The sequence below is a fragment of the Symphodus melops genome (genome assembly GCF_947650265.1).
Source record: "Symphodus melops genome assembly, chromosome: 17".
Taxonomy (NCBI): domain Eukaryota; kingdom Metazoa; phylum Chordata; class Actinopteri; order Labriformes; family Labridae; genus Symphodus; species Symphodus melops.
In genome coordinates, this window is record NC_136707.1 from 431,457 (window position 1) to 452,275 (window position 20,819).

Below are 20,819 nucleotides of genomic sequence, written 5' to 3' on the forward strand. Positions count from 1 at the left end.
GATCAGGAGGACGAGGAGAAGGACGAGGACGAGGAGAACGAGGAGAACGAGGAGAAGGAGGAGGACGAGGAGAAGGAGGAGGACGAGGAGGACGAGGAGAAGGAGAAGGAGGAGAAGGAGGAGGACAAGGAGAAGGAGGAGGACGAGGAGAAGGAGGAGGACGAGGAGAAGGAGGAGGACGAGGAGGACGAGGAGAAGGAGAAGGAGGAGGAGGACGAGGAGGACAAGGAGGACGAGGAGAAGGAGGAAAACGAAGAGGATGAGGAGAACGAGGAGGACGAGGAGAAGGAGGAGGACGAGGAGAAGGAGGAGGACGAGGAGGACGAGGAGAAGGAGAAGGAGGAGGAGGACGAGGAGGACAAGGAGAAGGAGGAGGACGAGGAGAAGGAGGAGGACGAGGAGAAGGAGGAGGACGAGGAGGACGAGGAGAAGGAGAAGGAGGAGGAGGACGAGGAGGACAAGGAGAAGGAGGAGGACGAGGAGAAGGAGGAGGACGAGGAGAAGGAGGAGGACGAGGAGGACGAGGAGAAGGAGGAGAAGGAGGAGGACAAGGAGAAGGAGGAGGACGAGGAGAAGGAGGAGGACGAGGAGAAGGAGGAGGACGAGGAGGACGAGGAGAAGGAGAAGGAGGAGGAGGACGAGGAGGACAAGGAGGACGAGGAGAAGGAGGAAAACGAAGAGGATGAGGAGAACGAGGAGGACGAGGAGAAGGAGGAGGACGAGGAGAAGGAGGAGGACGAGGAGAAGGAGGAGAACACACTCGGGTTCTAGATCGACGGATCCTCGAGCCTTCGACAGGTCGAGGTTGACCAATGAGAGCACAGAGCGCTCTGCATGTGCAGAAAGTCACGAATGGAGCTGAAGCTACGAGACAGACGAGAAGTCTACAAGGATCACTCTCTGCTCCGTTAACCCCGGACGTGTGATCTCATCAGTCGAGTAACTGTGTGAAGTTTGCTCTGTGTTATGTGTCCCTCTCCCACATGGGGGGGGGGGGAGACACACCCAGAGTGTCAGAGCTGGAACATTTGACAGTTGGGGGGGGGGGGGGGGGGGGTAATAACGAGATGAGCTCTGACAGATGAATTACCGACAGTCACACGGAGGTGACACTTCTCTGAGCAGCTCGCAGACGGAGGACGGTGGAGACAAACAAGATGTAAGGAGACGAGTCTGCAGGGACGACTTTCAGAGACACGACGAATCAGGCTCGCCGTGTGAACGCCAACAGATGGGTCGGCACAGAAGCAGAGAGGACGAGAGAGAGAGAGAGAGAGAGAGAGAGAGAGAGAGCAGCTGAGTCCACATCTGTACGATCACCGAAGACAAACCTGCAAACGATCGGGAGCGTTACGTCGATGCACGGAGGAAATCGTCCCCACAACCACCGCCGTCCTCGTTCACGCACTTCCTGCTCCGATCTCCACCTCAGCGGCGAGGAAGTGTGGACGACGCAGGACAGCGCACAAGGACGGACGGCGGTGTCTTTAGGAAAGAGACGCGCGTCGTTGCAGAGGACGTGACCTGCCGACGACTTTCAGGATTTCTTTTTAAGCCGAAGCAGCCGCAGCATATTCTGTAATTATTCTGAGACGAGGTCAACGATTGGCGTGTGGGCACGAGACAAAGAGAGACATTGAGCCGCCTGATTGGATGATGCAAACCAAGAGAAAGGAGCCTGAACATGGAAAAAACGCCGTCCCTGAAAGATCCCAACAGGAAGCTGTGAGTAATCGAGCTGACATCCGAGCGAGGCTTCTCTCCCAGCTGACAGATGCATTTATTATGGGAAAAAAAAAGCCTCTTTATTTCCTGGATGACGGATTGATGGGAGTCATGAGGAGCTCCAGCTGCATCACACAGAGAGGCTGAGAACACCGGCCAATCAAAAGGCTGCTTTCCTTTGGTTCTCCACATCCACCGTCGACTCGGCGCCAAAACGTCTGCGATCCGGAACACATTCAGCAGGCGTCACGGCGGTGAGAATAACCCCCATCGCTGAGCTTTTGAGCACCTGAACGCAGCACGCCGTGCCGGGTCAGGAGCTGCCGCCGCTCGGCCTGAACGTAAACAACGGGACGGCTGCAGCGTGTCAGCGTGGTCGTCTCTAAAATGGAGATGAGGTTAAATGTTTAACCACGCTGACACAGGCATGAGCACGTCGACCTGTAAGGAGGAGCGAAGGCTGGTGCCAACCCACAATGCACTGCTTCTATCCTCCCCTCTCTTATGTACAGGAGCTGAGTCTCTTTAATCTGACTGACGAAGCCTAAATACCACCGAAGAACCGGGCCGGCTGTGCGCTGTTGACTCGTCTCTGAACAGGATTTGATACTTCTCTATTTTAGTCACTTCTCCATGTGAGGGAGAACACACACACACACACACACACGCACACGCACACACACACACACACGGAGTGATGTCAGGAAAGGAAAGGAGACTCACTTGTACTGTGCTTGGAAAAGTTCCTGGACGAAGCTGTGCTGGACTCTGTGGTTCCGGGCCTGAGACGGGTCCGGAGACGGCGCCTCCTCCTTCTCCTCCTCCGCTCCAGCCGGACCCTGCGGCGAAGACGAGACCATCATTAGAGCGGCTGGACACTTTACACAGACGAGCTGACAGATGTTAATAAAGTGATTTTCAGCTCCGACCTCGAGCGAACCCTCTGAGAATAAAAGTCTTTCATCATTTATCGGCTCACCTAAAACAGAAGTGAGCGCGGCCTTGGACGGGGATGAAAGAGGGGAAAGATAACAGAGTGATCTCAAGGTCACAAAAACAACAGTGTGGGAAGAGATGCACAGGGAGGCTGCAGAACAAGCGTCAGCTCTACAGCACAGTTCATTCAAGGCAGAATGATCCAGTAGGTGTCACTCTCGAGCTCCAGCATGAAACCAAAACAAACTTCTGTTAGGCCACGCCTCCACTCTCCTACAACGACACACCTCAACCCCCCCCCCCCCCCCCCCCCCACTCTCATTCGCATGACGGAGTAATCAACTACACAACAACATAATTAAGCACAAGTGATGGACAACATCGTCCTCGGCTTGAGCTGCAGTTGCCCTGCATCGCCGTGTTAGCATGCTAATGTTAGCGCTCTTTAGTTAGCTGGTAGCTTCAGTCACCTGTGTCTGATCATTGTTGTATTAGCAGCTAATTGTTAGCGCTCTTTAGTTAGCTGGTAGCTTCAGTCACCTGTGTTATGCATTGTTGTGTTAGCATGCTAATGTTAGCACTCTTTAGTTAGCTGGTAGCTTCAGTCACCTGTGTTATGCATTGTTGTGTTAGCATGCTAATGTTAGCGCTCTTTAATTAGCTGGTAGCTTCATGTAAACTGACACAGATGTATGTTCTTCTTCTTCTTGACTCAAACAGCTTTTATACACAAGGGGAGGAGCCATGTAAACACAGCTCTGACAACAACACAGCCAGCAGGACTCCAGCTTCTCCCTCACTGGAGACAGTCAGGACTCACACACATTGACACACGCTCAATCTGTTCTCTAAGCAGAGTTTCTTTTCATTAAACCTTTACAGACGGCGTTAAAGGTCAGAGGTACGAGCACCTTTTCACTGATTCTCATTAAATATGTTGTGATTTTCTTTCACCGAGCTGCTCGGGTCGAACAGAAATGCATCCTGGGAGCTTGCTCTGTTGACACATGCTCTCCCTCTCTTGTTTACTATCCCTCTGATTCCCAGCTCGCTCTCATACTGGCTGCTACTGTTCGTCGGCTGGCAGCTCGACCATGACCTCCGCTTCCACATGCAGCTGAGAGGAGGGTTTCCAGTTTCTAGAGGGGAGAGGGAAGAGGAGGCATCAGTGTGTGTGTGTGTGTGTGTGTGTGTGTGTGTGTGTGTGTGTGTGTGTGTGTGTGTGTGTGTGTGTGTGTGTGTGTGTGTCCGGGGAAGCAGTGTGAAACGGGGACACGCAGAGTCCTTTACAGTTCACCTCCACTTCAAATCCTGAATCTGTCCTCCTAAAAGCATCGGAGCTGCTGAAACCAGAGCTTCCTGCTTCAGCAGGCACGCACAAAGACAACCCTCCATCTCTCCTCTCAGCTCGGAGCGTCACGTCCTCCGAGAAGAGAGGTCGAACCCAGCTGGGCTCCATGTCACTGCTTCACTCGTTACATCAAGTATCTCAAGTGAACTCCTGATCGTTTCAGGAGGAGCTGCACGTGTGGACGCGGTGAGTCCGAGTGAGCTGCTGAACGCAGCAGGAAGCATTTTACGTTCAAAATCAACGGCTTGCAGCGGGATAATTGTCGCTCTCATACCGGCCATCACTCGTCCGCCACTTCCCCGTCGTTGGTTTCTCGTCACGTGGCGCCTCAGGAGAGCGCCGCATGCTGTGACTGCTCCTGATAGAACATGTTTCGAGCTGGGATGTGACTGAGAATCAATCCGACTTTTTTTAATCACCGACATCCTGCCCTGCGTTCACTCCTTCTTTTTCCCTTCACATAACTTGCTAATGGATTCCTTTGCTATCTTTCTGTGGCGATAACAGAGAGCGCCCACAGTCGCTCTTATCACTCCGCAGAAATCCACGCCGTGGCGTGCCGATGGACGGGGTGTTAACAGCAGCTGATGAAGACCTTAAAGCACAGCTGGAGAGTGGGACAGGTTACAGGGATAAGGACTCCAACCCCTGACAGTCACGCCGGCCCCCCCTGAGTCAGCCGTGATCGCTGCGGGTCAAAGAGAAAAACGCTTTTCACAGGTTGTTTTGGCGTCTGCAGACACAGCTTGAGTGTCTCTGTGAAGGTGTCACGGGCCGCTCGGAAACTCAGATGCTATCTTTGAAATTAGATGTCAGAGAAATGTGCCAACCTCTATCTGATAGAAACGTTACAGAACTGACAGGAAATAAAGGGAGGGGGATAACAGCTATTTCTAGAGGCAGGTCTGACCCCAAGATGGCTGCCAGGGAACGGCGTTAACCACGACACCGCCGTGCAGCCCGGCAGTAATCAGATCAGCGATGTGACCTCATTTCCTGCACGTTGGTCATTGTTTACAAACAAACGAGCAACTAGAGAGGCGAGATTTGGGTCGGGTGACTTCATCTGTCTCATATCGATCGTGTCGTGGTCTCTGCGTCTCCGCCCCGACCACGAGCCGACACCGGAACACTCCTGGTGTCCGGTTCCACGTGCAGATCCTGTTAGCAGAGATGAGCGGCGCTCTGCAGACAGAATCTATCTGAACGCCGTCGACGTGCGGCGACGAGAAACCTGAGAAAGACAGGAAAGCCTTCGCTGCCAGTGATGCAGTCAGAGCAGGAAGTGGAGAGACGCCTGCTGCACGCGGCCCGGAGAAACAGTGCAGCGCCCTGCATTTTATTTATTTATTTAACTCGAGCTCCGCCTCCATTTTTAGAGTTGTACACACAAACCTTTCCGTATCGGACGGTGGAAAGTAGTAAATCAGGACTGGATCAAAGCGTCTGCTGCACATCAGCAGCTGATATCTCAAAAGGTAACGTGGAAAAGTACGAAGACAGAAACGAGCAGCAGCCTCGTTCCGTTCACTGTATGTGAAGCCAGAGAACAGTGCACCTCTGTTTAATCCATAAGCCTCCATGCCAGGAGAAAATTAAAACCCAAATCCCTCACCCTGGCACCTCAGCGTGCGCTAATTGATTTCTGGGATTTAGATAAATGACGAAGATAAAACGTGCGTCTTCGCGGCGCACTGGAGTCTGGATGTTTGGCTCGGCAGCCGGAGGCCTCAGCTCGGAGAGACACGATGAAAGAGAGAGAGTCGTCCAGCTGCTGCCCGAAGATCGAACATCTGCATCAGAGTCCGGTCTGTATTCCAACGCAGACACAGAGGAGCGGCTCGCTCTGAAGTCGTTAAATCAAAGACTCGTGGTCATCGGCCTGAAAGCCTGAAATCACACGTATTAACGCTGCACTTTGTCCCATCGGGGACGCTTTCAATAATTCACCCCCAAAAAATGTAGCTGGGAGTGATTCATCTCTGTGTGGAGGAACTCACGCACTAAAGAACCCAGGAAACATGTCCCCCCCCCCCTGCATCTTCACAGACCACCTTTCTCATCCTGATGGGTTTGCAGGGATGGGGGGGGGGGATTGGTCTCAGTAATGGTCCTGATGTGAATAATTTAAACAGGCCGTGCAGACACGCAGGGATGGACAGAGAAAGCACTACAGAGGAGTGACGAGAACAACAGCACCTGAACCCCCCGCGGTGACCGTCAGAGCCAGACGCCGCAGGAGGCGGAAACAAGCTGCACGTGTGAGTTTAGCTCAAAACAACAAAATCAATAACAACAGAAGAACACAAAGTCAATCCTTTATTCCAAATAAACTGAAAACTGTCTGACTGCAGAGACGTGTCAGAGCTCCTCCAAACGTGTGTGAACTCTGATCCTGTATCTGATCATGTCTATAAACCCCTCTATTTCAGCCCTGCTCAGAACAGGCTGTTTCTGTGTCTGTAGCTTTAAATATGTAAATGAGCTGTGTCTGACCACGCCCCCTCTCTGGAAGGGCTCGGGTGTACTCGCTGCTTTCTGGCTCCATGTCCTATTGTTTACGGTGAGAAGGCAGACTCAGAGGGCAGAACAAACACCTAGCTGTGGGAGTGTCACCCACCTGGGGGAGGGGCTACTGCCCTTTGTGATGTCATGAAGGGAACATATCCAAACGGCCTGTTTGAGCACACATTTTCTGAGACGTGGAGCAGGCAGAAGATGGAGAGGATGGACTTTTCTCATCATTGGAGTGTTTTGCATAATTAGTGACCTTTAAGATCTGACAGGTTTTTGTTGAAGTTTTAAAACTCTTAAAACAGTTTGTAAGGTTTTGTAACAGGTGATGCTGGTGATGTCTGAGCAGCAGGATGTAAAGTGAGAGGACGGAGAGCGTTATTGAAGTGCACACAGAGCGGTGATAAATAATGGACAGTCTCCTTTAACACTCCCTCCTGTGGCGTGCGTACCTCTCTATAAATAGTCCCAATGATACCGAGGATGGGAGCTTTTCTCTTCGGTCCATTATTCCCTGTGGGTTGGTGGGTTTGTGCGGACATGCAAAGAGCTGAGACATCACCGCGTGGACTCAAAGTGACCTCAGAGTGGTAACTGAATAAATGTGTGTGTGCAGCACTTACACAGTTAGCTTGGTTCACTTTACTGAGGAAGGTAGAATCACCAAACTGACAGCAGAAGCTGAACATTTCTTATGCTTGTGTGGCGAGGCTGTGGCTCAGTGGTCGAGTCGCTCGCCTCTAAACCAGAAGGGTTGAGGGTTCGATCCATATGTCTGTTGTTTCAAACGACGAGGTCAGGAGATTATCTGAAATGATGCAGATATTTCCAGGAGTGCGGGATGTGTGAAAGCGGCTTCATTACACGGAGCTCCATGAAGGAGGGAGACTCGCCGTCTCTCTATCCTTAGAGGACCCGGTGACGAGAGAGCACAGGCCTCCAAACTAATTTTATCTCTGCGAGATTGAACAGAAATGGCTTTCAAAAAGAAGAATGAGATGAGACAGAGCCGGGGGGGGGGGGGGGGGGGGGGCTCTGCTCTGCTCCTCTCCTGACGGACAGAAAGAGATGCTCAAAGAGCTGCAGATGTTCTCTGAGATGTTGATGAGTCACATGTTAAAAGCATGATGACTGGATGTGATCTAAAGTTCTTTGTTCACCACTTAAATGATCTGAGTCATAAATACAGGACTGTGACCGAGGCTGCAGGAACAGAGCACGACTAAACATGACGACGTGATTCACTCTCAGCAGTTAGCTGTCTGTTGTTTTCTCTCCTTCTCAAAACCTGCAGAATCTAAAGCTGCAGGAGGACGGTGACCTGCGTGCTCCCAAACCAACAGGAGCCAAAACTGTTTAACCTCCATGACTCTCTGAGGGGGGGGGGGGGGAGCCGAGCGGTTCACCTTCCTCAGAGCGAGCGCTGTAGATGTCCTCCTGGTGTCTCTGTGAGAGCAGCAGCAGGAGGAGGGGACGGCGGGTCGGCCTCCTGAGCTGACGAGCCGTCTTTTGACCACCTTCCTGCTTCTGATGTGACGACTATGACACGGAGAAGACGGCACGTCAGCGAGTGCACAAATATCACTGAGAGTACGTCCGTGTGTCAAACAGTCGATGGTTTTAAATGCCCCAATAAAGACTTTAAATGATGTGGAATTAAGAAGCACTGTCCCAACAAGTGAGCGAGGTCTCGCTGTGTTTTCTTGATTAAAAACAAGAAAACACTCGTTACTGGGAGTCTCTGACTTCTTTTTTGACTGAATTATTGATAAAATGTTTATTTCTCGTCACACCTGCTGTACGACGGCGAGGCTGGACGGATGATGAAGACGTTTTTTTTTTACTAAATCCGTTCATCTTCTCGGGCGAATTCAATCCCAGTCGAGGTGACGCTTGGACTTGGCGTGATAGCTGCACCTCGCTGCTTAAATCACCCCCCTCAACAACTCTCTAAATCATTCCAGTCGGCCTCGTTTCAGCCGACGCCGTTGACAGACTCGCTGGGAAAGAAGAAAAAAAAAAAAGAAGCTCCACTCAGCGAATCTGAATGACTTGAAAAGTCCGACGCAGCGGGGTCAGGACGAACTTTCTTCACAGTCATGAAAGAATCAGACTGTTGATTTAAGTTTGACGTCACGATAAAGAGCTTCAGTCTTCTCCTCGGTTCAAACAAAGACTCCGAGCGCTCCGTGTGCTGCTGATTTATTCTTTTAATCGGCTTTTATATTTAACTCGTGGATGTAATGAGACCCGAGCAGTCCCACGTAAACACATGCTAATGTTGTTTCCCTTTTATTCTAAAACACTACACGCCTTAATGAGACGATCCTTTCTGAGCCGCGCTCCCTGCAGAGCGTGAGTGCAGTTCATGAAAAGATGCCCTTTAACTGTTCTTTGATGCATGGTGTTGTCTGCAGCCCGTCAGACAGTCGCAGCTTAATTGTGTCTGTGCCACAGAGAGCGACCCCTGCAAACAAAACCAGCTTTTTGTTTTCCCTACGAGGCGAGGATCTCGTTAGATCTCCATGATTGACGGAGAGATGGAGACTATTTTTAGATCAGGACATTGAGGTTCATGTTAGAGTCTTTTCTGCACACGCAGGGACCCTTCCTTTTGAGGGGCTTTAAACCCTCAGCTGATAGATGCAGATCTTGGATCAGGTGGGAGGAGACATCAAACACGGGCTCCGTCATATTCGGACCTTCTTCCTCAAAGCTGCTTTTCCAGCTGGGCGGTCAGAGCGACGGGAAGCCATTTCAGCTCGACAGAATCAAAGGCAGAGTGGAGAGGACACACACACACACACACACACACACACACACACACACACACACACACACACACACACACACACACACACACACACACACACACACACACACACACACACACACACACACACACACACACACACACACACACACACACACACACACACACACACACACACACACACACACACACACACACACACACACACACACACACAGGAACAGAACCATTCGCAGCGAGCCCTGACAGCAGCACTGACCACACACGCCGCTGCTCCGCTCGGCTGTGGCTTCAGAGACGTATTTATGGGCGAGAATACGTGAAAAAAAAGTCTGAAAGCTTGCTGCAGCAGCGTCTGGGTCGCTGTCTGGATATGATGTCTAATTTCAGAACACAACAAGCCTGCTCAGAGCAAATGGAATCTGCAGGCCGAGGACGGACGGGAGGACACAAAGAGAGAGGCCGGCGTGCGATTGTTGAGCTGCTAATGAGTCGGAGGAAAAGGACGAGCTTCATCAAGCGTTAGTAAAGTCGGTCATGGAGCCGCGAGAACATACAGTACATTCATGTTCAAGAGCAAATCACTGCGCTGGTTACTGACCACACAGGAGCCTTATGGGGGGGGGGGCTGATAACGCACACACAATCAGCAACTAATTATTTACATTCTGCCCCCAGCCAATCAAAACAAAAACAAAAGATGACGTCAAGGCTAGCAGGGAATCATGGGAGTGATTTTCTAAACATCCCACCCCCGATGAAAACAACTGGGGGGGGGGGTTGAGATCGGAGGCTTCAGTATGGAGGAGGCGTGGCCTAACAGCAGCTTGTTTTGGTTTCATGCTGGAGCTCAAGGGCGACCTCTACTGGATCAACAAGTCGCACGTTCTTCCTTTAAGTCGAAGGCTCTCGCTTGCTTTTTTCCCCGCTGTTGCTAACGACGATTAATGAAGTGCAGTTCAGTCTTTTTGTCTCCTCCTGTTCTCTGAGAGCTTGGCCTTGTTACAGAATCAATGTCTCTGTTTGGAAAGACACATTTGTTAATGAAAAGCATCCACATCCTCCTGATTCTGCAGCCAACGCTGTCAAACAGAATCAACAGAGGGCTTCCTCTTTGTCCTCGTCTCTCCGCTCTGACTGTCACGACCGCTTACTGTCCCCTCCACCTAAAGCCCGCCTCACCTCTCCTGCTCTGCTCTGTACCGGGGCTGCACAACAAGTGTCTCTTTCTTCCTGGGACTTACAAAGAGACATTCAGAGAGCACAGAGAGAGAGAGAGAGAGAGAGAGAGAGAGGGCGAGAGAGAGAGAGCGTTTCCTAAGTGATAAACGATAAACAAACCGGCAGAGAATGTCTCCCACATGAATCAAAGTCTTAGGAAGTCAACGTTAAATGTTGGATCGTGGGTTCGGGTTTCTCTCTGTGTTCAGGATTGTGAACTGTCAGCCTCCATTACAAACACAGAAAAACTTCCCCTCCAACTTCTCTGACACTCGGGGAGAAAGCCCGAGGAAAGAGAGAGAGGGGGGTGGATGTTCTTTTTCCCCTAAACGTTTTCTTCTTCATGCTGCGTCTGTCCTGTGCTGAAGTGTTAGCTAACAGCTCATGCTTAAAAACAAACGAGCATCAGCAGCAGAAGAGGAAGGAGCTTTGCCGACTCCTTGGCTGAGAGAGGGGACGTGTGCGGACTGATAAACACGACGGCCTGGCTTTGACCCTGCATGACTCTGCCAGCCTGCACCAGCAGGATCAACACAGAGGTGAACAAACAACAACAACAACAACAACAACAAACATTAATGAATTGAATCAACCTGCCACAACGGCGACTTTTCAGTACTGAAAAGTCGCAGATTCACGATCAGTGTGTAGTTCAGCCCTGCTCAGAACAGGCTGTTTCTGTGTCTGTAGCTTTAAATATGTAAATGAGCTGTGTCTGACCACGCCCCCTCTCTGGAAGGGCTCGGGTGTACTCGCTGCTTTCTGGCTCCATGTCCTATTGTTTACGGTGAGAAGGCAGACTCAGAGGGCAGAACAAACACCTAGCTGTGGGAGTGTCACCCACCTGGGGGAGGGGCTACTGCCCTTTGTGATGTCATGAAGGGAACATCTCCAAACAGCCTGTTTGAGCACACATTTTCTGAGACGTGGAGCAGGCAGGAGCAGAGAGGATGGACTTTTCTCATCATTGGAGGGTTTGTAGACAGAAGTTAGAGGAACATGGTGAGGTGTGTTTTACATACGTGACCTTTAAGGCAGCACTGGGAGGCTTGACATGGAAACATCTAAAACAACCAGACAAACTATCAGAGCTATGAAATAACTCTTTGAAGATTTAGAGGAGGGGGCTTTAGACACTTGTAGCTGCTCCCCTCGTGCCCTCAGAGAGGCCCTCTCCACCCCTCACAGATCTCCTCTGTGGGTGGAGCAGTGATAGCAGCCTGCATACCACAGCTCAACAGCACATTCTCACACCGAGGTACAGTATGTAAGAGAAACGGCTGCAGGAAAGATGAAGGTCTATGATTCATGGAGAGGCAGAGTTACTGGAATCATTTCCCTCCTGTTCCTGATAACGGGCAGAGGTCTATCTGACCGCATGTTTCCTCACTGATAACACCAGAATCCATGAAAAACCTCGATGACTGCAGAGAGCCTCGCAGCGGCTGATAGCGCCCGGCCTGGACAAACATAAGAGAAGACTGTCACAGGAGATTTTGTGCTCAGGACGGAGGCCAGAGAGCGGCTCTCTCTTTCACTCACTGTGAGGGATGTATAAACATTAATATGCAGAGTATCAAACTTACAGCTGCTTGTTCTCATGATCTCGAACAGGTCGGAGCTCTGCAGTGTCAGGATGTCCAGCATGTAAGACATGTTCTTTAGTGAGGGGGAATAAAGAATCTCAATCTGACCTGTGACTCGTCCCTGATCTTATAACGTTTGTTGATTTCTTATTTCTGACGCCAGCTTTGCATTAAAAGGCTCAAAAGAGTCAATAAAGTTTGTCATTTTGAATCCTGGATGGACGCTCTGTTTGTTGATTCGATTGGCTCCAGTGAACAGCAGATTATTGGACAAGAATTTTAAAGTCCAGGCAGTCGACCAAAATTGGCATTTTGTCTCGTCAACAAATGTCGCCAACACCAACGCTACGGCTCACATGGTGGACAATGCAGTCGTCATGGATACAGGACTCAGAGTCCTGGTTTAGTTCCCACCCGCCTGCTTTCAATTTCCAACCATGCAACTCTGGTTTCATAATCTGTTTTTGAAATATGACTCACTCTTCTTCCAAATTCTCACCAGACTGAGTCTCCGCTGGAAGTTTTTACTAACCAAACGGGAATTGCTTTTATTTTGAAAATAAGAGCTAACGAACGTTAGCTTCCTAGCGTCGCCTGATGTCACTTCCAACTGTTGTGTTGGCTCGAGTTTGTCCACGCTGGATCTGCTGCCCGATATCAAACATGTTTACCATGGAGGCTTCAGCCAGTCAGAGACTGACTCATTCACCAGGAGCGGTGATCCATGCATCCGTACTTCTGTTATCCAAATGATTGACCTCTTGTTTTACAGCCTCAGCTTTAATCAACATAAAAAGAGGAAAATGCTCAAGTTAAGTGACAATAAGGTCCTTTTGTGCTGCTGTAGAAACCTCCTGTAGGTCAGCGCTTTAATCACTAAGCTTCCTGAAAACAAAAAACACCCTCTGCAGTTTTTTTGCCGTTGGTCTCGGGGTACGGTGGCTCGGTGGCTCGGCTGGAAGAGGTGAGCTCCGGCACGGTACGGTCGCTCATGCACACAAAATTCAGGAAGGAGTCTAAAATAGTTCTGATGAGAAAACCGTGTAGAAGGAGGAGGAGGTGTTTCTTCATCATGACCTTGACTTTATGGTGACCCGCTATGCTGATGATGCACTCCTGTTCATTGATAAAAAAGTGTTCAATACAGATGCCTTTGCATGTCAGCTGTTCTCATTAGGTGGATAAAGGTTTGTCTGTGTATCCTTGGGAGCGTAAGAAGTCGTAGTCCCTCGATATTTAGAACAACAACAGAATAAATCACTGCACCTCAGGAATCAGAGAGCACTGATTTAACTCCCCAACAGAGAGAGTAACTTCTTATAAATAATGCCATATAATCTATCCATTAATTCATCACCACTCAGGTTTTATTGGCATCAAAATGTCGCCCCAGAACACATGAGGAGACAAAACCCCAGACCAGGTTTTAATGTGGACATCTGCTTTCCTCACGGCTCAGATTCTTACCTCTCCCAGGGCTTTGATCTTGTTGTTGTTGTTGTGGGCGGCCATGTCGACGTCTTCATGGACGCGGTCAAGCAGCCACAGCAGGAACTCCAGAGCGTCGTGTTGGGAGTTACCGCGAAACTGAGATCCGTACTTTGACACTGTCGTCTGAAGAGAGAAGAAAGAAAAGATGATTAAAATGTTTTTTTGGTTCAAACAGAGAAGTTTAGTTTTGAAGTTATAAACAAAGCGACAGATGTTTGGCTTTCTGAGACCAACACTGCAGATTATCCTGCAGACTACCAGCTGATGGTGAAATGGTTTTTACCATTCGGGCTCAATGACTATGGCCGGTCAATAAGTCGAACTCTGCAGCCAATCTGAACTCTATAAAAACATACTTATACTTCCTGGTCAACACATAACAGAAGAAATGTCCAAAAAAAAAGGTGATTTATTGGCCTTTCATTGTCATTAACAGGAGGCAGCAGAAGGTCCTCGGTTCAATTCCCTTGCATGGACCCAGTACACTGTTCCACAGCAGGACTTTGGTACTGGTTGCTCGGGAGTTGAGAGTTCACTTTCTGGGCAAGTTATTAGAATCAGAATCATTTTTTTAAAGCCAAGTACATTTACATATATGAGGATTGTCTTGGTGCTTTAAGCTTCTTGTTCAGTTTCTCCTTCCAACAGAATTCTTGTTTACTCGTGTTGACAGCTCGCGTGTTCGCTGGACGACTCCACGTCTGGCTTCTCAACAGAACGCCGATCAGACAAATCCTTGAATTGCAAATTTGCAGCCATTTAAGATTTTTTGGATCCAACAGGCCTTTGTCTAAGACTTTGGGAAACACTTCCCCCTCTGGTTGACAAAATACTTTGAGTTTCTTTCTCCAAAAAAAAAAAAAAAAAAAAAAAAGAACCTCGACATTTCTGACGTTATAATAAAGGTGTATTTAACATCCTTGAGGACGACTTCAGCTCACACACTGAATAACGTGACTTCAGATGTGAATGGCACCAGAGTCAATTAGGCAGGAATTAGCTGCATGAACCGCAGCTGGCAGGCGGGAGCAGCCCGGGCCGTGATGAGAGATTATAGCAGAGGGAACAGCAGACTGTAATCATTGCTTCATAATCCACTAATGTGCGATATGCCTCTTCTCGACATCTCGCCATAATGTGATGGAGGATGTCTCATGATGAAGTTAGAGTGAAGCTGCCAGTTCGGGCCGATAGTGAAGGAAGACACAGACAACAGAAAGCAATGTGCTCAGCTTCTCTTCACAGCGGTTCAGTCTGAGCGGAGTAATACGTCGTTGAAAGCAGCGCCGACTTCAAAGCATGAACTGAGACGTGCTTTCTGACGGGTGCAAAAAGTGAACATATAAATTCATAAACAGGCTCGGCAGGGCGATGAGGTTCTCTAATCTCCTCCTCTGATCTCATCTTGAAAGTGAAAGAGGCGCTTCCTTTGCCTCGTAGATCTGGAGGTTAAAAAGTGACGAGTCGGTCACAGGACACGAAAGACGAATAAACACGCAGCTGACGGTTTTCACAGAAAGGAACGAGGATCTGAAATGAGAGCGAGGGAGACAAAGTGTTGCATGAAGACACTTTTTCATGTGACCTCCTGATCTTTAGAGAACCATCGACCCGTGCAGACGTCATTCACAAACTCTCTACACAAACATCTTAATCTGTCGGAGGAGACGCGATCATCAACATGAAGAAGTGCTCCGACATTAACCGTGGACATTCATGAAGCAGAGACGTAATAACAGTAATTCCCTTCAGCCTTCAGTAGGTGGTTGATTACCTTTCAGTGAGTCATAATATCTGTGAGTTTGTGATGAGTGTAATCAGGTCAACACTGAATCCTCGCTATCTTTTACTAATCTGAAACATTTCAGTCCTGATGCATATCTTTGTCTTCACAATGACTCTGAACATCATCGTTCAGCTTTGTGTTTCAAATCTTTATTCATGAACAATACTGGATCCTTTGGGGGCCACCGAGTGTGACCAATCACTGAAGCGCCACTAAATCTAATTTTGACGAGCTCGGAGCCGAGTCGCAGAGAAACTGCAGGAACCAACTTCCCAGGAAGGCGAGTTCAGCTGTTTATTGATCACTGTTTGATTTAAAGAGCTTCACTTCTGCCACTCCACATCCCTTCTGTGTCCGCTTAAAAAGAAAACCCACCACTGCAGGCAGCAGCATGGATAATCATTAAAGATCAACATGGAGTCTGCACATATTGACACATACCTGTGAGCAAGCCCCTTTGTCCTCACCACATTTATCAGGCGCCTAAAAAAAAGTGCGAGCTGATAGGAGGTTTAGGGAGGAAGACATTCCTGATGGTCAGGAAGCCTCGTCACTCTCACTCCCTTCTCTCTCTCGCCCCTCTCTCTCTCTCTCTCTCTCTCTCTCTCTCTCTCAGGCCTCTCATGTTGTGGAAACAGATAAGTCGACTGGGGAGTGACTGTTTGAGTTTCAGGATTTGGCCCCTCTGTGCAAACACACAGCCTGCGGGGGGGACAACAAAAAACAACCTTCAACACTGTCCAGATCCAAACACACACATGTGGCCTCTCAGGTGGAAGAAACTCGACCTCTGTGAGCGAGGGCGAGAGAGAGACGCCTCGGCTATGTGAAATATCACAAAGCAGCAATATTAAAACTTTAGCGGACGTTTAATAAAGCTGCCTCGCTCCCGTCTGACAGGCCAGGTGCTTCAGGAATGTGGCCGAGCTCCAGGTATCCAGCAGGACTTTGTTTGGACTCTGCAGAGAGCTGACCTGCGGGGGCGACGCATGAGCTAACATCAAACGTGACGCGACGTACACAGCCGTTTTGGACGCCCCTCTGTTTGCCAGATATGAGAGCAGTCATCAGGTCAACAGGTGCTGCAGCGATGGAAGTTTAGAGTTTGGAGTTTTTGGCATCACTTCATCTCACTGATGTTCGTCCTTCTTAGATCCTCACACCCGCGGCAGACGAGGGACTCCTCCATCGAATGAGTGAATGAGACGCTTTAACTGGACCTGAATGCTCTTCAAATAACTGAAGATAACTCCTGATAACTGACTCACGAATGATTGGACCCGCTCAGCGTTTAAAGTGTGACGCTTCATGAAGGGTCGTCAGAGTTTCTGCACGTTAGAGCTGATCTTATTTATGATGCCTCACACTCCAGGCAGCTGTGGAGTTACTCAACAGGCCTGAGCTGCATGAACCCGGGTCCTCCTCCTACGGCCACACACACACAGCTGAGAGCAACTTTGTGTGTGTGTGTGTGTGTGTGTGTGTGTGTCTGCTTCAACCACGGGAAACATCTAATCACAAACAAGAGGGAGTGTTTCTCTTTTTATCTGTCTTTGAATCTAGGCGAGATGTTTCCATGTTGCTTCCTGAAAACAGCTGATAAGCGAGTCCCGGGAGGAAGCAGAGGGACTTCCTCCGACGTCGCCATGAGAAGCTCAAACGTTGGGTTAACGTAGCGCTGCAAGTGGTATCAATGTCAACAAACCAAGTGATCCGCAACTTCAACCCCTGCAGCCTCACATGACGCCCAAAAATTAGGGCATTACATCACCCTTAAATCAACTTCCTGATACGAACACTTCAAAGTTATTAGGCTAAAAGCTTTCAAATGCAAAGTTTAAACGCCAGATTCAGAGGTATATTGGAGGCATAAGGAACTCAGATCAGATCCACGGGGTCCAATAAGAGTCCAATCCGCTTCATGGGCGCTTAGCAGCTTTCATAGGAATAAACAAGGCTCCGCCTCCAATATTGAGGCTTGAATTTCCCTCGGGATCAATAAAGTATCTATCTATCTATTCGATCCATGTTCTGGATCATGAAAAAAAACAAGAACGGTTTGTCAGGAGGCTTAAAACCCGCCTCAGCTCTCAGCCTGTCGTTAGCTTGACTCAGAGTTAGCCTGAGACAGCATTTCCAGCACGGAGACCGCCACCGATGGGACTCCAGCGCCCCCTGCAGGGACACACGGGTGACTCCAGCGCCCCCTGCAGGGACACACGGGGGACTCCAGCGCCCCCTGCAGGGACACACGGGTGACGTCACTCAGGCTTCGTCTGTTAATATTTACAGTCTGTGATAGCCACGTCACTTCCAGCGACAGAAAACATGAAGCATGTCATCACCTCTGACATGTTTGTTTTGATCATTCGTGTCTGTGCAGGAAGTTGGCAGCTGTCAGAAACCGGGCTAAGGCGTCTACCGAGTTCTCCAGGTGGCAAATATGTGTTTCTCAAAAAGCTTACAAGGGATTAATATCGTTTTATAAAATAGGATGTAATGTCTCAATGCAGGAACACAAACACAAGGATATTTAAAACACCTGATCCAACCTGGGACACTCAGGTCCACGTGAGCGCTGAGCAACCGAGACGCAGCGACCGTCACAATCATCTGCAAACCGTTGAGAAAGGGCGTCTGTGTGTCTGTGGACGAGCTGCTGACCCTGCTGACGGCGCTGTAAATGCTCCTTACCTGACCAGCACGTATCATCACTCAGACGTGCGTGAGCGATAACGTCACCATCAGGCTGATCTCTTCATCACAGTGTTTACACGTTCAAAACCTGCCATTATATTTGACTGCACCAGGGATGCAATTATACAAAGTGATGTTATGAGTGTCTAAAATTACAGCTGTGAAAGACACAGATTTGACTCATCAGTGGCTCCCTGAGTTTCATATTTGTGTGTTTTTTACTGAAATGTTAAGCAGATCTCTTCACCTGCACTCCAGCTTGAACACTGTGGATCAGTCTGTTTGTTTTCACCTGAAAGCCTCTAACTACATCTTTAGTTTGGCTTGCTGTTCATTTTAATTGTCAGGTGTTTATTTTATTTTATGTTTTGTCGGTGTTTCCCACCTAATCTGTCTAAATTATAATTGTTTAATCACTTTTATTTTCTTTGTCTATTGGCTGATGTTTCATTCCCCTTTGTGCAAATATTTGGAAAAGTTTGACACCTTGTTAATCACTGTGAGTTTATGGGCTGGTGTGTCTCTTAGAGTACCTTAAAGTCCACAGACAGCTGTGGGGTGTAGTCCAGAGTCCACAGAGCCCTCACAAGAGATGCCAGCTGCTCCGTGACTTCTCCCTTTGCAAACCTCATCACCTCATCACTCCTCACCACTCCGTTCAGCCTGGTTTGACTCAGGTCCAGCTTGTACCGCTCCAGCCCCAGATACTCCGCCAGGGGGTCCGTGTTACTCAGGCACTGCACCACGGCGTTCATGAAGCAGGTGTTCCCGTGGTTCTTCAGCCCCAGCACACCCGGGATTTTGTCCCCGTACTGGTACAGGAGCTTCTCTCTGCCCGTGCACAGAGAAGACGACGTGCTCGACGTGTTTTTCGCCACGCGATCCCACACCACCTGCACGTTCTCCTTCATGATCCCCGAGCTCGCGCTCAGGATGCAAGGTGCGCCATTCCGGAACCCGCCGTCGTCGTCCTCCGCGTCACGCGCGTCAGCGTCTCCAAAGTGGGTGAAAGTGCCCAAAGTTTTGATGATTCGGTTCATAAAACTCCCAACTGACCTCAGAGATTTCTTCCTGAACAGCTTCCCAGATTTGGGCTTTTTCTCTTTGCGCTTCTCCTCCTTCGATGTCGGAATTTCCTCCTTGACTCTGCTCTGTCTCTCCATGTCAGCTGCTACTCCTTCACGCGTTTCTTCTCCTCACACGGATGATTGTGTAAATTCACTGCTCCGCCGGTGTCCCCGGTCCGGACAGCAGAAGGGGAAGCGCGCAGAGCTGACACCATCGCGGCGCGCTGTGAGTCCGCCCCGCGCTGACGGTAAACCTTCCTCGTCCATCCCAACACTTACTGAAGGCGTTCATTATCACTCCTCCGCCAGCAGCGTCTCATGTCGACGTGCCCGGCACAGCACGAGCCGCTCCGCCGTCCAGCTGCAGCACTGAGCGCTCCCCTCCCATCGCGCAGCAACTTCTCCTGGAAGAGGCAGCCCCCTCCCACTGCCACTGCCCGGCACATGGAGGGGGAAACAACCGAGCAGGCTCACTCACACAGGGGGGGGGGAGGTAACTGAAACTACGTCCTTCAATTAAAGTATGAACACATTCTTATGAAAGTCAAAAAAGAGTGAGATTACTGCATTCAAAATAACAATTTAACCATGACCCTTGTCAAAACTGCTGAGTCATCAAAACATTCCCCCGTACAGTGTGTGTGGATGGAGACATGAGCTAATCACACCTATTTGGTTTTTTGAAGCAGGCTGTAAACATGTTCATGTCTGCTGTAAAAACAGGCTGTTTGAATGGGTGTGTATGTGACTTCCTGTGCTGCTGCAGCCAGCCTCTAGTGGACACTCCAGGTACTGCAGGATGCTACACTTCAGCAGCAGCTTCGTTGTTGCCGCTTGGGGAAGTTCACACACGAGCGAGGAGGTAAAACTAAACACACAGGGGAAAGAACCAAAACAATAAAACAGGAAACACTGAAGAGAGGACTCTGGGAAATAACTAGCTTAATATTTTCTGTGTTAGTTTAAACGGACCTGCCTCGAACTCAACCCCTCATTGTGGTATACGTTTGCATTAAATCACTGCTGCACCGACGTCTCCTCATTCAGAGTAAAAAAAGGCTGTCAGAGAAGAAGTCCTGTATGAACGTGTGCGTACGACCCCGACGACCCTCACAGGAGATCCATTAGCTAAGCCTTTTGAGGCATTCATCAAAGGTTACAGTGTCCTGGATTATTACCCTCATTCCTGGGCCGTGAAGTATAGGTGAGCAGCGCGGCTTATCTCCTCAGCTCACCACATAGATGTGTTTAATCACACGGGCCTGTCTCAGCAGCACTAAAATCTGCAGATTTATAGCAGCACAAAGCGAAAGCATTAAGAGAGACTCTCCTCCTTGCTGCTAATGCAACCTGAAGAGAGGGACTCTGGGCCAAGTGTTAGCTCACGAGTGGAGCCTCCTACTCGGAGCTGAGCGCGCTACAGCATGGAGTGTCTGTCGTTGTTGTTGGGAAAGAAATAATCCACCAGCAGCCTCGAATGCAACAGAGAAATACTTTAAGCTAAGAGATAGAAGCAGCCATGAGCGCACGCCGCAGAACAGCCTGCACCCAGAGACCTGAAACCGAAGGCCTGTCGACAAACACGCAAAGCCTCGCCAACGGCTCCTTTCCCCGGCGGCGTCTGCCTTCAGCAGGAGGCGGTAAATAATCATCTTCTTCCTCACACAACAAA

At 49.5% G+C, this 20,819-nt stretch overlaps 1 protein-coding gene across 2 annotated transcripts; it reads right to left on the reverse strand.

The window, feature by feature from the left end:
* Nucleotides 1–2,429: 2,429 nt before the first annotated feature.
* usp43b (ubiquitin specific peptidase 43b) lies at nt 2,430–19,550 on the reverse strand. 2 transcript variants are annotated; one of them, XM_079366315.1, is made up of 3 exons: nt 18,614–19,550; nt 13,574–13,720; nt 2,430–2,564 (listed from the first exon to the last, which is right to left on the reverse strand). In XM_079366315.1, the coding sequence occupies exons 1-3, from the start codon at nt 19,241–19,243 to the stop codon at nt 2,445–2,447; spliced, it is 897 nt and encodes a 298-aa protein (XP_079222441.1). In that variant the 5' UTR covers nt 19,244–19,550; the 3' UTR covers nt 2,430–2,444. The 2 variants fall into 2 exon arrangements, with proteins under 2 accessions (XP_079222441.1, XP_079222442.1); XM_079366316.1 differs by lacking the exon at nt 2,430–2,564 and adding an exon at nt 10,233–10,538.
* Nucleotides 19,551–20,819: the final 1,269 nt, after the last annotated feature.

Bases quoted from the DNA above. Each gene is read 5' to 3' on its own strand.
- usp43b (XM_079366315.1), bottom strand. From the start codon at position 19,243: ATGGAGAGACAGAGCAGAGTCAAGGAGGAAATTCCGACATCGAAGGAG. The intron at 13,721-18,613 runs GTACTCTAAGAG...TTCTCTCTTCAG, and splicing joins AGCTGTCTGTGGACTTTAAG to ACGACAGTGTCAAAGTACGG. The intron at 2,565-13,573 runs GTAAGAATCTGA...TCTTCGCCGCAG, and splicing joins AGATCAAAGCCCTGGGAGAG to GGTCCGGCTGGAGCGGAGGA.